General features: G+C 41.0%; 1 protein-coding gene across 2 annotated transcripts in view; it reads left to right on the top strand.

Moving 5' to 3' along the window:
- The first annotated feature begins 1,119 nt into the window (after positions 1-1,119).
- The window catches only part of rhd (Rh blood group, D antigen), a 43,018-nt gene continuing 31,199 nt past the window's right edge, over positions 1,120-12,938 (top strand). The window contains exons 1-4 of one of the 2 annotated variants that reach the window (XR_010968902.1): positions 1,120-1,370; positions 4,214-4,400; positions 10,815-10,965; positions 12,276-12,423. Coding sequence is in view for 1 of the 2 variants with exons in the window: in XM_068011352.1 (XP_067867453.1) it covers positions 1,229-1,370; positions 4,214-4,400; positions 10,815-10,965; positions 12,276-12,423 (628 nt within the window). In the remaining variant the exon portion in view is untranslated. The remainder of the gene's footprint in view (positions 1,371-4,213; positions 4,401-10,814; positions 10,966-12,275; positions 12,424-12,938) is intronic. The other variant, XM_068011352.1, reaches the window with a different exon arrangement.

The raw sequence follows: 12,938 nt of genomic DNA, 5'->3' as shown, positions 1-12,938 counted from the left end.
AGTACTGTTAGGAAGGTAGTTCCATGATTTTGACCCAGCAACAGTGAAGAAACGTCAATATAGTTCCAAGTCAGGATGGTGTGTGGCTTGGATTGGGTGGGGCCATTGTTCCACCTGCCTGCCCATTGATGGTCTGGGCCTCAGAGAGGGAGCTGGCAATGCTATTCACAGTGCTTATAAGCAGCTCACCATTTGAGCGCATGGGGAACCTGACGGGGCAGAAACTCATCATGGGCCTGCAGCAGCATCTTAAAGGGGAGGGCTGGAAGCATCAGGCCCTAACAGAGCAGCAGATTTCTGTGACAGGAAATTTGATGAGCACACACAGCAACAGGAAGATGAATTTAATAACGACTAGAAGGCTCAAAACTCTCAAGAGACTCATGATAAATGACTGCAAACCTACTTCCAGCTTCCTGTTACTGAAGTTAACAGTTCTTTTAAATATTACCATACATGGTCACCTCCCTGGGTTGAGGAAGTAGTGGCGGTGGTGCTAATAGACCTGAAAAAGGCATTGGGGGTCCTGACAGTGTCAATTGACCTCCAAAGCAATATTTTAATTAGGCCGCTGCATATTTCCTATGAGACCTCTGGCCATCTAAATTTGAAATAGGTGGACTTACAGTGGTTAGCAGTCATTTCTTTGTCCCATTGCCACCCCATTTACACCTAAAAATGGGGCAGTTGTGAGAGGAGAATCATTTGCATTGCTCGTTGGGCTATGAAGTTTATGTGAAATGGAGGAACTCGCTGATGGCTGTGTGTAGGGTGAGGCAGCTCCTCACTTTGTTCCATTAGAACCCTGGTGGGTAATCAGGCAGGTGGATAATTGCCACATGGAAAATGGACATTATCAAACTTAATAAAATGGAACAACAAATGGAATTGCAGGTTAAAGTCTGTATTCAAGCTTAAATATAAGTTTGGAGCAAGGAAATATTGAAGAGGATGTTAAATGTTAACCATAATTTGATGAAGCTCTTAAAGGGGAAGGCAAAAATATTTTGCCTTCTAGTTAATCAGACCAGTGTGTTTGGATAGCTTTGCATCCTATTAAGTCACTGTCCCTTGAAGATATAGGTGTGTCCAATGTAATTTATCTAGGAGCAGCTTTTCCCTCTGACTGCGTAATAACAAACTGACAAATACGTGGACTTCATACTTATTCATTTTACTGACATTTAATCGCTAGCAGAAAGTTGCTAAAATATTCAGAAAAATCATTATGTCTAATAAACTAGCTCCAAGCATCAGGATTAGCTTTCCTCTGCTGGCTCTGATTTTACAATGCACAATATTAGTACTATTTGCATTATTTACTGATTACCGTGAAGATAGTCCAAGAACATACATTGCCACCTACCCAGGTAAGTGTGCATAAAACTATTTTCTGTAGCAATCAAAATGTTGAATGTCGGATTTTTTTAGATTAGTGCTGTTAATAGATTATGACGAACAAGACTTATCTCACATAGGAACCTTCATAACTGTCAGACATAGGAAACCTTCAACCAAACTGTCCAGGTTAACTTTGCATTTTGATGCCACAAGTCAGAAGACAGTGCTCTAACATTCTGCAGCATTTAGTCTTCTGCCATCATTTAACCACTTTCAATACATCTAAATCACTTTATAGAGTCTCCTATAACTGAAGCTCAATTACGAAATTGTTCTCTGCTTATGTAGGTGCATTTGTAGAATAATTGCAAACCATTTAGTGAATAGAGTCGTGAGCAACTGCAAATTTTGTAGAAAGGACTTGGATGTGTACATCAGGAATACAGGAAAAATTAAAGGAATCAGCTCATGTTGCTCAGCAAAAAGAAGTTTAAGTGTAAAATGGTGCTCCCAGTTTTATGCACATGACCACTTTTCCATTGGAATTAGTGGATGAAGGAAAATTATAGTCCCAGAATGAAGGCAACAAATTGAAGATGCGGAGATTGAGAGAAACATTTCCAGAACTTCTGAATTACCTGTAGAGAGTACCATTCATTAATGCACTGATGTCCCAAGCTTATTTTTATGTAAAATTAGAAAAAATTAATTTTCGGTATTTTCTGTTTCCACCTATTCCCTTCCCCCTTCGTTTTTAAGTTCTCTTCCCCCTCCTGTTAAATTTTTTGTCTCTCACATCTTCTCTGACTGACATTTGGTAAGTGGTGCATCACAGAAGCATGTATTGCTTGCCCTTCAATTTCTCCCCACTTGCTATGGGGGAAAAAAAAGTCAGTCTTCCTCTAATGCACGGCTAAGGTGAAAACTTTATTTGTTAGTTGGCACAGCTCACTGGAGCAATACTTCCAGCATCATTGCATTACTTATTTTCTTTATGTTTCTAACATTAGATGTTATATTACAAAGTAGAGCAACACATTCTATTCTAGCAATAATTCTCAATTCACAATATTAATAAATAAGGAAAATGGCATTTTAAATTGGATATATTGTTAATTTGTGAATTAAAATGTTACATTTGTGAAGAACTTTAGGATGTTTCCTTACATTAATTATTTAATCATCTTAGTTTAGTGAAAGAAAAAACTACAATGTGTATATAATTAAATAGAGTGAGTAGTGATCTCCAGTGACTGGAATTATTTATAAACTAGAACTCAAATTTTAACAACTATAGGGTGAAGCACAGGAATCAAACTAATATTGTTTAAATGAGTTGTATTGTCCAGTAATTTACTTTAAAATATATGTTATATGGTGCATACTATAAGGCAACATGCCACTGACAAGCCAGGTTAATATGGAATGTGGATTTTCTCCCAGTTATATCTAAAACATAATAGGGAAAAATTGTGGAAATTCACAGGATTTGATGTGCTTCTATCTTTTAAACATTTTAAAATCATGTCCAAACCCAAATGTCAGCAGTTTGGTGAATTTATTTGGCTTGTTAATGCATAATTTTCTGTACACCGCAACATGATTTTAAAACAATTTTGTGTACAGTTTTAAACATGGTTCATCTGCAGCAGTTTATTTTGTTACCAGGGGCTGTAAACAACAAAGTTAAAGTGCACTTGTGAACGTGTCTTACAACATAGGATGTAAATGGAGATGTTCAAATGCTGTGTTCTGAATGTCCTTCTGATGCAACATATTTGGGCGAGGCTCGTAAGTTCACAACAGCAGCTGCTAAGACATGATAAAACCAAGCCACTAGTTTCAGTGTTAAAATAATCGGGCATCAAACTCTGACAATGCTGATAAGAGAAACCCATAACTGTTTCTTAAAGTCATTTTGGAGTTCCATTTATCCTAATTTTGACTTTAAACTAAGACACACCGTACAGAAAAAAATAGATACCATGAAAAAAGTTTTGTGTAGAAAATACTTATTAATTATATTTTTCATCCAGGTAGTTACTCCCCCCCCCCCTCCCATTTAATGTTGCTATTTACATTTTTTCATGTTATTGTAAAAGATCTGCAGTTACATATCACCAAGTCACACTTCTTGGAAGCATTTCAAAGCACTTCACATACAGCTAAACACAACAGCCAATTTGCAGAAGCAATATCCAACAATGTGATGAATGAGTTTGTTTTCGTGGTGTTGGCTAAGGGAGGAATGGTAACCAGGACACTGGAAGAACTCTACTTTAAAAAGTGGCATTGGATCTTCAGTGTCCACTAGATCCACAGGATTGTGGAGGATTAACAGCTCAAACTATTTTCCATTGTAACAATTAACATTGGTACTTGCAGTTTGTTCAAGTCACAATAAAATACAGATTCAATATATATTGTTTAGACTTAACTGGCACCATTTACTGCCATCCAGTTTTGTGGTGAAACCTAGGAACTGCATATAGCAGATGTTAAAGTAAATGTTGGTTACCACACGCCTATAAAGAAGGCAAGAACCTTCACTTATATAGCGCCTTTGATGACCTCAGGAGATCTCAAAGCTTTTTACAGCCAATGAAGTACTTTTGAAGTGTGGTCACTGTTGTAATGTAGGAAACCAATAGCCAGAATGCAGATTTATAGCTGGCTCTGAAACAAAGTTTCCATTAATTGAAGTCATTTCAAAGACGAAATGTAATTATTATAGTGAAAGTGTTAGCTCAATGGAGTAATACTGGGACACAACGAATAAAGTCATATGTCATTTTAGATCATGAGTTAATTCTCTTCCAATGATTAAAGTTTCAGTTTTGACTGCACTTCACTCTTTTATTTTCAATAATAGTATTTCAAGATGTCAATACAATGGTCTTTGTCGGCTTTGGCTTCCTGGCCACGTTCCTCAAGAGATATGGGCACAGCGGCCTTGCCTTTACTATGCTCATTGCAGCCTTTGCACTTCAGTGGGCAACAATCCTAGAAGGTTTGCTCTTTGACTTTGAAAACTTAAAGATACGAATTAGCATAATCAGGTAAAATTTTCTTCATACTTCATTATTAGTAAAGATCTTAAGCTTAATAGGTTGTACCGAATGTGAATACTTCCAGTAAATCTGTGTTTAGTATTTGTCTTTTGTTTCAGCTGCCACCCAAAGTGAACTGTACCGGAATGGTAAATACTTGATTACTTGAGAGTGCAGACATTTTGGAGAGAAGTGTAGTACCTCATCTTTCCCAGAGCTTCCTGCAGATTTGAGTTTCCTTTGACCAGGCCTGTGCATTCCTAGGAGATCAACTGTACTTAAGCTAGACAGGACTGTAAATCTTGATTGGTACCTCGGAGGCCATTGTTAGCCAGGAAATGCTTACTTGATACCTGGACAAATGTGAGCTTTAATGAGATATTTATGATTGCAGATTTTGAAAAGAGTCATATGCTGGATCAACAGAGACTGAAGTACAATAAGATCCTTATTAAAATGTCTTGCATAGTTCCTTTTCTTGTAGGTTGATCTTTACGGACAGTTGTGTAATACACTGGGAACAAACTTTTATACCTCTGAAAGTATGTGCTCTGTTTGACGTATGGGGATTGAATATATTAGCTTCGCTTTTTAGTATGATTACAGTTAAAAAAAAGAGTAATCATAGCCCGGATTTTGCTTGACTAACGATGGCAAGACTGTCAGTGCTTGGCATTATTACAGGATAAAATTGATAGCAACTTCTGGCATCCATACATGCGCAGTTAAATGCAGAAATCTGGAAGTTGCTGTCAGTAATGTCTTGCTTCTTCACAGCTGTACTGTTTCAGTTGTTACCAATGGAATCCGTACAGAGATCACTATAATGATGTGAATTTAGGCTAATTACCCACGATTCTCACCCTAAAGACTTCTGAATAACCACTCCGGCCCTGAAAAATCAATGTTAAATTGTGGCTCTCATTGCCTCAAAAGAAAGTTAATGTTGCAGGTTTTTTAAAAAAAGTTAATTTTTTTTTAGTTTTTTTGTTTTTTCTCATCTATATTTATCCCGTAATCCCAGGTGCAGGTTACAATTTTTATTTTGCTGCCTGTATAATGATTTAAATGTTCTTTATATTTCCTGTTTTTTTACACCCTGTTTTGTAGTCTCTGTGTCTCAGTGAGGATTTTTCTACCTGATTGATTGAAAAACTTCCCTGCTTTCTGCCCTGCTCACAGATGTACATGGTTGTTACACCACACTGGATCAGACACCTAAAAACTAGAACTCTCCACTGACAAGCCCGCAAAAAGTCTCCGGGCAACATCAGGTGAATGGCCAAAGCCGCTCATTTGTTGCTCACAGCAAAATCCGAGCGATCGTGATTTATAAACTTAACAACTGCATTTTGTATAGACTCATAAATTCAAATTCCAAAACTGCCTTCTATTAGATTTAAGTTGTTACAGTTATGATACTTTGTTTTTAGTTTTAGCCAACTCCAAAGTGGAGTGCACTAAAATAGTAAATCATTCAACTTCCTGCTGATGCATTGGCGGCTTGTAAGGCAAAGCTGTGAGTCAGGACAGACTGCTGAATCCTTTAAACTTGCAGCTGAAGAGTAGTTTGGCTCACAGGATTTGGTTTTACTCATTAGCCTGATCAGCTGAGTTGTTTCTTCTGCGGTTGCACTCTGGCCTGTGATCAAGAAATGACAACATTCAACATGGGAGGAGGTTATGTAACAATGCAACATTCCTAACACCACTAATTTGACAATATGAACTGATGCCACTTATCATTAACTATGGTAGTTGGGTTCAAAGAAAGAGCTCAGATGCATGGCAATATACTGACGATGATCTAACTTATATGGCACAGTATGTTAACGTAGAGTGAAGGCATTCCCCACAAGCAAGGAAAGAAAAGTAAAGGATGAATCAACCCGCATTATTCACATACATTACATGGTTAACAGTTCAGAATCATTGTAGCCAAAGTCATGTAGCAGCATGTCATTACCAAGTTTTGATCAGGAAATAATGTTTTGTGAAAGAAAGACAGAAGGGTAAAATTGAAATAAATATGGAGACAGAAATAAAAAGAATAATTGTGGTAGGATATGGGCATTAAAAAATCAGCATACATAAAGCTAGGAATTGGACTGATAAGTGGTTGTATTCCTGCTAAACTTATACCAATGTATCGTGAAAAAAAAACCTATCTGTGGTCTCAACCAGAAACACTTGACTAAATCTGGTACCTTATAAAGAATTCTTTGCAGTTGGAAGAGTCTGAAGCCTACCATTGAAGCTGGGTAAGTTGGAATACTTTTAATTGGCAGAGTTTTAAGCAGAAAGGTGATACTTAGCAAAGTTTGAAGCCTGTGCAGAAAATTTAAAAGGTATGTTGTAAAGGAAGGGAGATCAAAGGATGCATTCAATGGCCTAGATTTTACTGAGCTCCTGACGTCGGGCTCCATGGTGGGGTGTGCCGGAAGAGCGTTCCGGGAACGGCCCACCACGGAGCCCAATGCCGGGAGTGCCGGGCCCAATCTTTCCAGTGGTGGCAAGGCTCTGTGGCAACCCCCCGACCCACCCCGCTGCTGGGCAATGGGACCCAGATTAACATTTTGTTACAAAAGTGCTTCAATTTTTTAATATTTTATATTTTTGAGGACTTGTGTTTTAAAACTGAAAAGATTCCATGGATGTGTTTTTTTCCAAGTTCACTGAAAGGACACTTAAGATATTGTTTGAAAACAACTTTTGCTGGAAATCATGTGCTTTAAGCTCAATAAACAACAGAAACCTTGGTGACCTGGGGAAGATGTTTACAGAGAAGCCGCATGTCAAGGTTTATGGCAACCAGGAGGTTGACTTTCTGTTTGGGTTTTGGATATTGTTTCCAGTTCAGTTGGGATGTGAACTGTTTTGAAGACAGTTGGTGTTTTGCCTGCCAAGGAAAAAGAAACCACCCAGTTCACCTCTTTCTCTACCGCTGTGAAGATACCCGCAAAGATTCAGTGTGGGAGAACTAAAATCCCTGGTGCTGCATCTCTCCTGAGAAGCTGGAAAAACCTGCCAGATTAAATCTCAACGCCGCCTAAAAAGAACTGCTTTAGAAAAGATCCCAGTGGCCCGTCTCCATATACCTGGATGCCAGACCAAAAGGGATTAGCAAGTATTTGGCCAAAGTATTCTTTTTTTGTCTTTTTTTGCAACAGACCTCTGCAGAGAGAATTTCTGTATTTTTTTCAGTGTGTGTGTGTATGTGGAGGTAATTTAAAAAGGGAACTTTCATATTTCAATCTGTGGGCTGGATTTTAAGGAGCCCTCGACATCGGGATCTGTGGCAGGGGGTGGGGGGAGCCTGAAGATGGCCCCAGATGAGGCCGCCATGGACCTTGACACCGACAGGGCCCGGCCAGATTCTCCCGATGATGTCAAGGCACCGTGGCAGCCTCACAGCCCCTGGGCGACGGGACCATAATTTGAATATTTAAATCAATTAAAATAATTAATTTAAATAAACTTATGTTGCCTCCTGATGTTCCGCTGTGATTTTTGGCCCAGCAGTCAGCATTCCCGTGCCTTTGGATCCCCGTCCGGTGAAACTAGGCGCAACACTGGTGGGGAGGGGGGAGGAGGTAAGTTTATCAGTGCGAGGGGGAGGGGAACGGGGTCAAATTAACGTCATGGGTGTAGTGGATGATGGGAAGGGTTGTAGTTTAAAGTCTGTGCAGTTTGGGAGGGGAAGGTCAGATGGTAAAGGTAAGTGTTTTGCGGGGGGGGGGAAGGGCAAATAATTAATTTAATTATTATGGGGGTGTGGGAGAGGGGCAAAAGAGATGTATTTATTTAATTTAATTAAATCTTTCTTTAAATATTTAAATATTCTGGTAGAGTTGACAACCCTTTAAAAATGGCACCAGCGCCTGTGCATAGGCAGCTGACGCCATTGCCGGAGACAGACAGCCCGCCCCCTCCACATGATCAGGGGGTGTGGCCCACCCCAGCTGTTTCAATGAGTTGCTGCGCTTGGAATCGCGGCGGCTCTTTGGCGTGCGGTCCGTACGGGCGGGCCGCCATTTTTTCGCCCATTTTGGCGGCAGCTTATAAAGTTCAGCCCTGTGTGTTAAGCCTTTGCTTTGTTACTGAGTAAGTCTTGTTTGATAATAAACTGATGATTTAGTTATTTATTAAAGAAACCTGATTAGTGTATTTTTCTTCTGGGATAAACAGTGTATGATTTACGGAATCAGTAACTGGGTAAACATTTTTTAAATATAGTTGTCACTGGCCGGAATGCCCGCCGCCACTCACGGTGGCGGGAGAAGCAACTCCAGCCCAATGTAGGGGATTACAGTGGTCAGACTGAATCTTACCAGCTATGATGAGGGGCTACAATTTAGTTAGTACTTCTGGGGATAAATTGACATAAATCAGGAATAACTATGTTCAATATTGTACCTTGGATTTAGACTGTAGGCGATCCAGTGAAGGATAGTGGAAGCGGAGATGATCGATGACTGAAAGAGGAAACTTGATAGCCACCTGAGAGAAATATTCTTGCAGGGCTACAAAGGTTGAGCTGGGAATTGGGACTGACTGCATAGGTCCGTGGAGAGCTGGCATGGACTTGATGGGCTGAATGGTCTCCTTCTGTGCCATAAATGACCCTTTGGGCTGAATTTCCTTTCACCACTGCCGGGAGCAGCGGCAGGTGAAGAAATGGTGGTCTGCGCACATGGGTCGCAAGCCGCTGAGATCTAGTGCGCGACGGCTCATTTAAATATGCACGGCGGGCCGTTTTCCCCCCCCCCCCAATCATGTGGCGGGGCAGGCTCTGCAAAGCGTGAACGGCGTCAGCTGCCTCTGAGCAGGCGCTGGCACCATTTTTAAAGGATTGCCAGACCAGCACAGTTGAACCCTGTACCCCTCCCCCACTACACTGTAAATAAGTTTCTGACCCGTAGCCCTCCCAATACAATGAAAATAAATGGCCACCCCGTTCCCCACTCCAAAACACTTGCATTGAACATTTGTCCTCTTCCCCCGCCCCCCCCCCCACCACCAACTGCACAAAGTGCAGAGGTCACCGCTTCCCCTGCCCCCCAAAATTGAAATGTAGAGTTGACCCCATTTCCAACCCCTGCCATTACACTAAAAATCCTAAGCTCCCCCCTTCCCCAGCTGGGTCGTGCCAGCTTTCCCCAGATAGGAAAGTGAAGGCGGTGAGTGCCACCCATCACACGGAAGATCCTGGACAGCTGGTAAGATCACGGGGAGTTGTATGTAAATGTATTCATGTGGTTTATTTAAATATTTAAAGTCAGGTCCCATCACCAAGTGTGGGGGGAGGGTGGGTAGCCGCCATGGAGCCTCGCTGCCACTGAGAAGATCAGGCCCAGCAATCCGGCGTCGGGCTCCATGGCGGGCTGCTGCCACTGCAATCTTCCAGCCTCCCTCACCACGGAGATTGATATCAGGAGCTCAACAAAATTCAGCCCGATGACTCTAAGGCTCACATTTATCCATATTCCGAAATCTGTGAAGCTTGATATTGCATATTATGCAATTCATTTTTTCCGATTTTCTCTCTATTTCTATATGATGACTTTTTTGGTTTTGTTTCAATAAATTGTTCTGTGAAGAGGTAAGTTCACCATGATATACACCAAAACCCAACATGGTTGCACAGTGGCGCAGTGGTTAGCACCGCAGCCTCACAGCTCCAGCGACCCGGGTTCTGTTCTGGGTACTGCCTGTGCGGAGTTTGCAAGTTCTCCCTGTGTCTGTGTGCGTTTCCGCCGGTTGCTCCGGTTTCCTCCCACCTCCAAAAGACTTGCAGGTTGTTAGGTAAATTGGCCATTGTAAATTGCCCCTAGTGTAGGTAAGTGGTAGGAAAATGGTGGAGATGTGGTAGAGAATATGGGATTAATGTCGGCTTAGTATAAATGGGTGGTTGTTGGTTGGCACAGACTTGGTGGGCCGAAGGGCCTGTTTCAGTGCTGTATCAATAAATAAATAAAAGGAGTGAAAACAATCTCAGTTGGCTGTGTTTGCTGTTGTTACAAGGAGCAGAATTAGGTATTTGAAATGCAGCAAATCACTACACTGGAGTTAGACCACAGCTGATGCAAACTAGAAGTGATATAAGGAAGTCCTACACCACTTTGCTTGAGTGTGCTTGGTATCAAATGAGGAGCTGAATTATACTGCCAATATTTGCATTGATATGCATATGAAACTGCTACACATTGATGCAAAAACATGTAACTGCAGACGCAAATGAGACTTATTGTTAAACCTGATATATTATATGGCTACCTGCATACTTACAGTGTTTAGTTTCGACAGGTATATCTCCCCAGGCTCTAACACCATATAATATACTATCCCTAACTGGTTCCATTTGAATTTGGTTCATTCTTATGATTGCCTATCGTAACTACTGCAACTTGTTATTATTTTTAGCGTAATCCATGCAGACCTCAGTGCAGTATCTGCACTGGTCTCAATGGGAGCAGTTCTGGGAAACACTAGTCCTGTGCAGTTACTCCTGATGACCATTCTGGAGGTGACATGTTTCACTGTTAATAAATGGCTCCTGAAGTTTTTGTACGAGGTAAGCAAACAAAAGGAAAGGCAAAAACTGTATTTGGGAATTTTCACTGCGTAGATTAATCACATGTAAGTGTAAAATTAGAAAGGTCAAATACATCTGTTATAAACGCTCTTTGAAGTGTTATGCCAGCTTTTTCTTATATCTAGCATTGTTCTGGTACTATTTCTCTATAGGTGATAACAGGGAGTATTGTTCATTCTGTATATTATCCACTGGCTAGTATTCTTACCAATTGTTTTTCCTGGTTTTTCTGTTCACTATTTTAGATTTATCCTGGTTTAATGGGCATCATTTGATTCTTCATCTAAGCGACCATATTTCATGCAGAAGTTCAGACACTGAGTGTTGACACGTTAATTGACTCTGGGGGCATTACAGATGAGTTCAAATCTGTCCTTACCTGAACTGTTTCAGACGGGAGTCATGGAAAAGTGGTCAGGAGTAGGAATTATCACTGACTTCCCCCATTCGATAGTGCCCCCACTGGCTGCCCAGCCTGAATCGACTAATTCGGGGGACTTTTCTTGTTGGCGTGACCCAATACCACATCAGGCAGTGCTTTTAACACAAAACAATTGGTGAAATTTTACAGCTGGGTGCTAACTAAGGAAATCATTTTGCATCAAAAAATCTCGGCCTAAAATTAGTTTTCAGGCTAAGTACAGTCAGCATGCACGTAATGCATACCAGAAGCTGGGGGCCTGAGGCTCATCCAATGTTGAGCCTCAGGTCTTATTTTAATAATTCCAGTAAGCTGCTGGTTCCTGAGGTGTTTAGAACGATAAGGGATCTAATAGGGTAGATTCAGAGAAATTATTTCCTCTGTGGGGGAATCCAGAACAAGGAGGCATAATAAAATTAGAGCTAAGCCATGTAGGCGTGAAATCAGCAAGTACTTTTTTATACAAAAGGTAGTGGAAATCTGGAACTCTATCCCCCAAAAGGCTGTGAGTGCTGGGCCAATTAAATTTTCGAGACTCAGATAAAGAGAGTTTTGTTAAGCAGGATATCAAGGGATATGAAGCCAGCGCAAGTTACTGGAGTTGAGGTACAGATCAGCCATGATCTAACTGAATGGTGAAACAGGCTTGAGGTGCTGAAAGGCCTACTCCTGTTCCATGTACTTGTCTAATCTGGGCCGGCAGCCTGTCTGGCCACAGACCCCAGGGTGTGCCCTGGTGGAGGCTAGAAGCAGAGCTAGTGCTGCTCGTAGTATTGCTGTGGAGCAATTTAGAGTAAGAAAAATAATGTTCAAATCTTAATCCATGATTTCACTGGTAGATTTAAGCTCTTCAACTCTTCCATTACAGGTTGACCGCAAAATTAGTGGCATGTATCTGCATCTTTTTGGCGCTCTTTTTGGTCTGATGGTTTCACGAGTTCTCTATCGCCCAGGGCTGCGAAACGGACATGAAAAGGAAGGATCATTCCCTATAAGTGATCTCTTTTCTATGATTGGTATGCATCGATTTAAGCATCGTCTTTGGAATTCAAGGATATGTTCTTGGATACCCATCAGCTATTTTAAGGTTTTATCACTGCTCTGTCACTTGCCTCAGCTGCCTCATTCCAGTTAGCACCTATATGTGCAGGATATGTAACATCTTACAGGGTTTCCAACATGCACTTTATGTTGCCCAAAACCCAACTGAAATGCTTCAGACATGTGTAATGAGAAGGTGTGACAAGAAAGGAACCAAAATGCGTCAGGTCCAGGCTGCAGCAGATCCTACTCGCTGCCCTTAGGCTACTCAAAAGGACACTGTGAATTAGTAGGATTTTAGGAGCACGTGGTCAGTCTCCAGTCCATCTAATCAGATCCGATTTTGTTTTGATTATGTGAGTTTCTAATTCTTTTTCAAAATATAGAAAAGGAAAATCTCAGTAAAGTGTTTTAGAAAAGCAGCAGTATCATTATAATTCTTTCTTCTTCTTCTTTTGGGCCTCCTTATCTCGAGAGACAATGGATACGC

Source organism: Heterodontus francisci, chromosome 31, assembly GCF_036365525.1.
Source record: "Heterodontus francisci isolate sHetFra1 chromosome 31, sHetFra1.hap1, whole genome shotgun sequence".
Taxonomy (NCBI): domain Eukaryota; kingdom Metazoa; phylum Chordata; class Chondrichthyes; order Heterodontiformes; family Heterodontidae; genus Heterodontus; species Heterodontus francisci.
The sequence above is the reverse complement of the archived record's forward strand: the minus strand, read 5'-3'. Positions and strand labels throughout refer to the sequence as shown.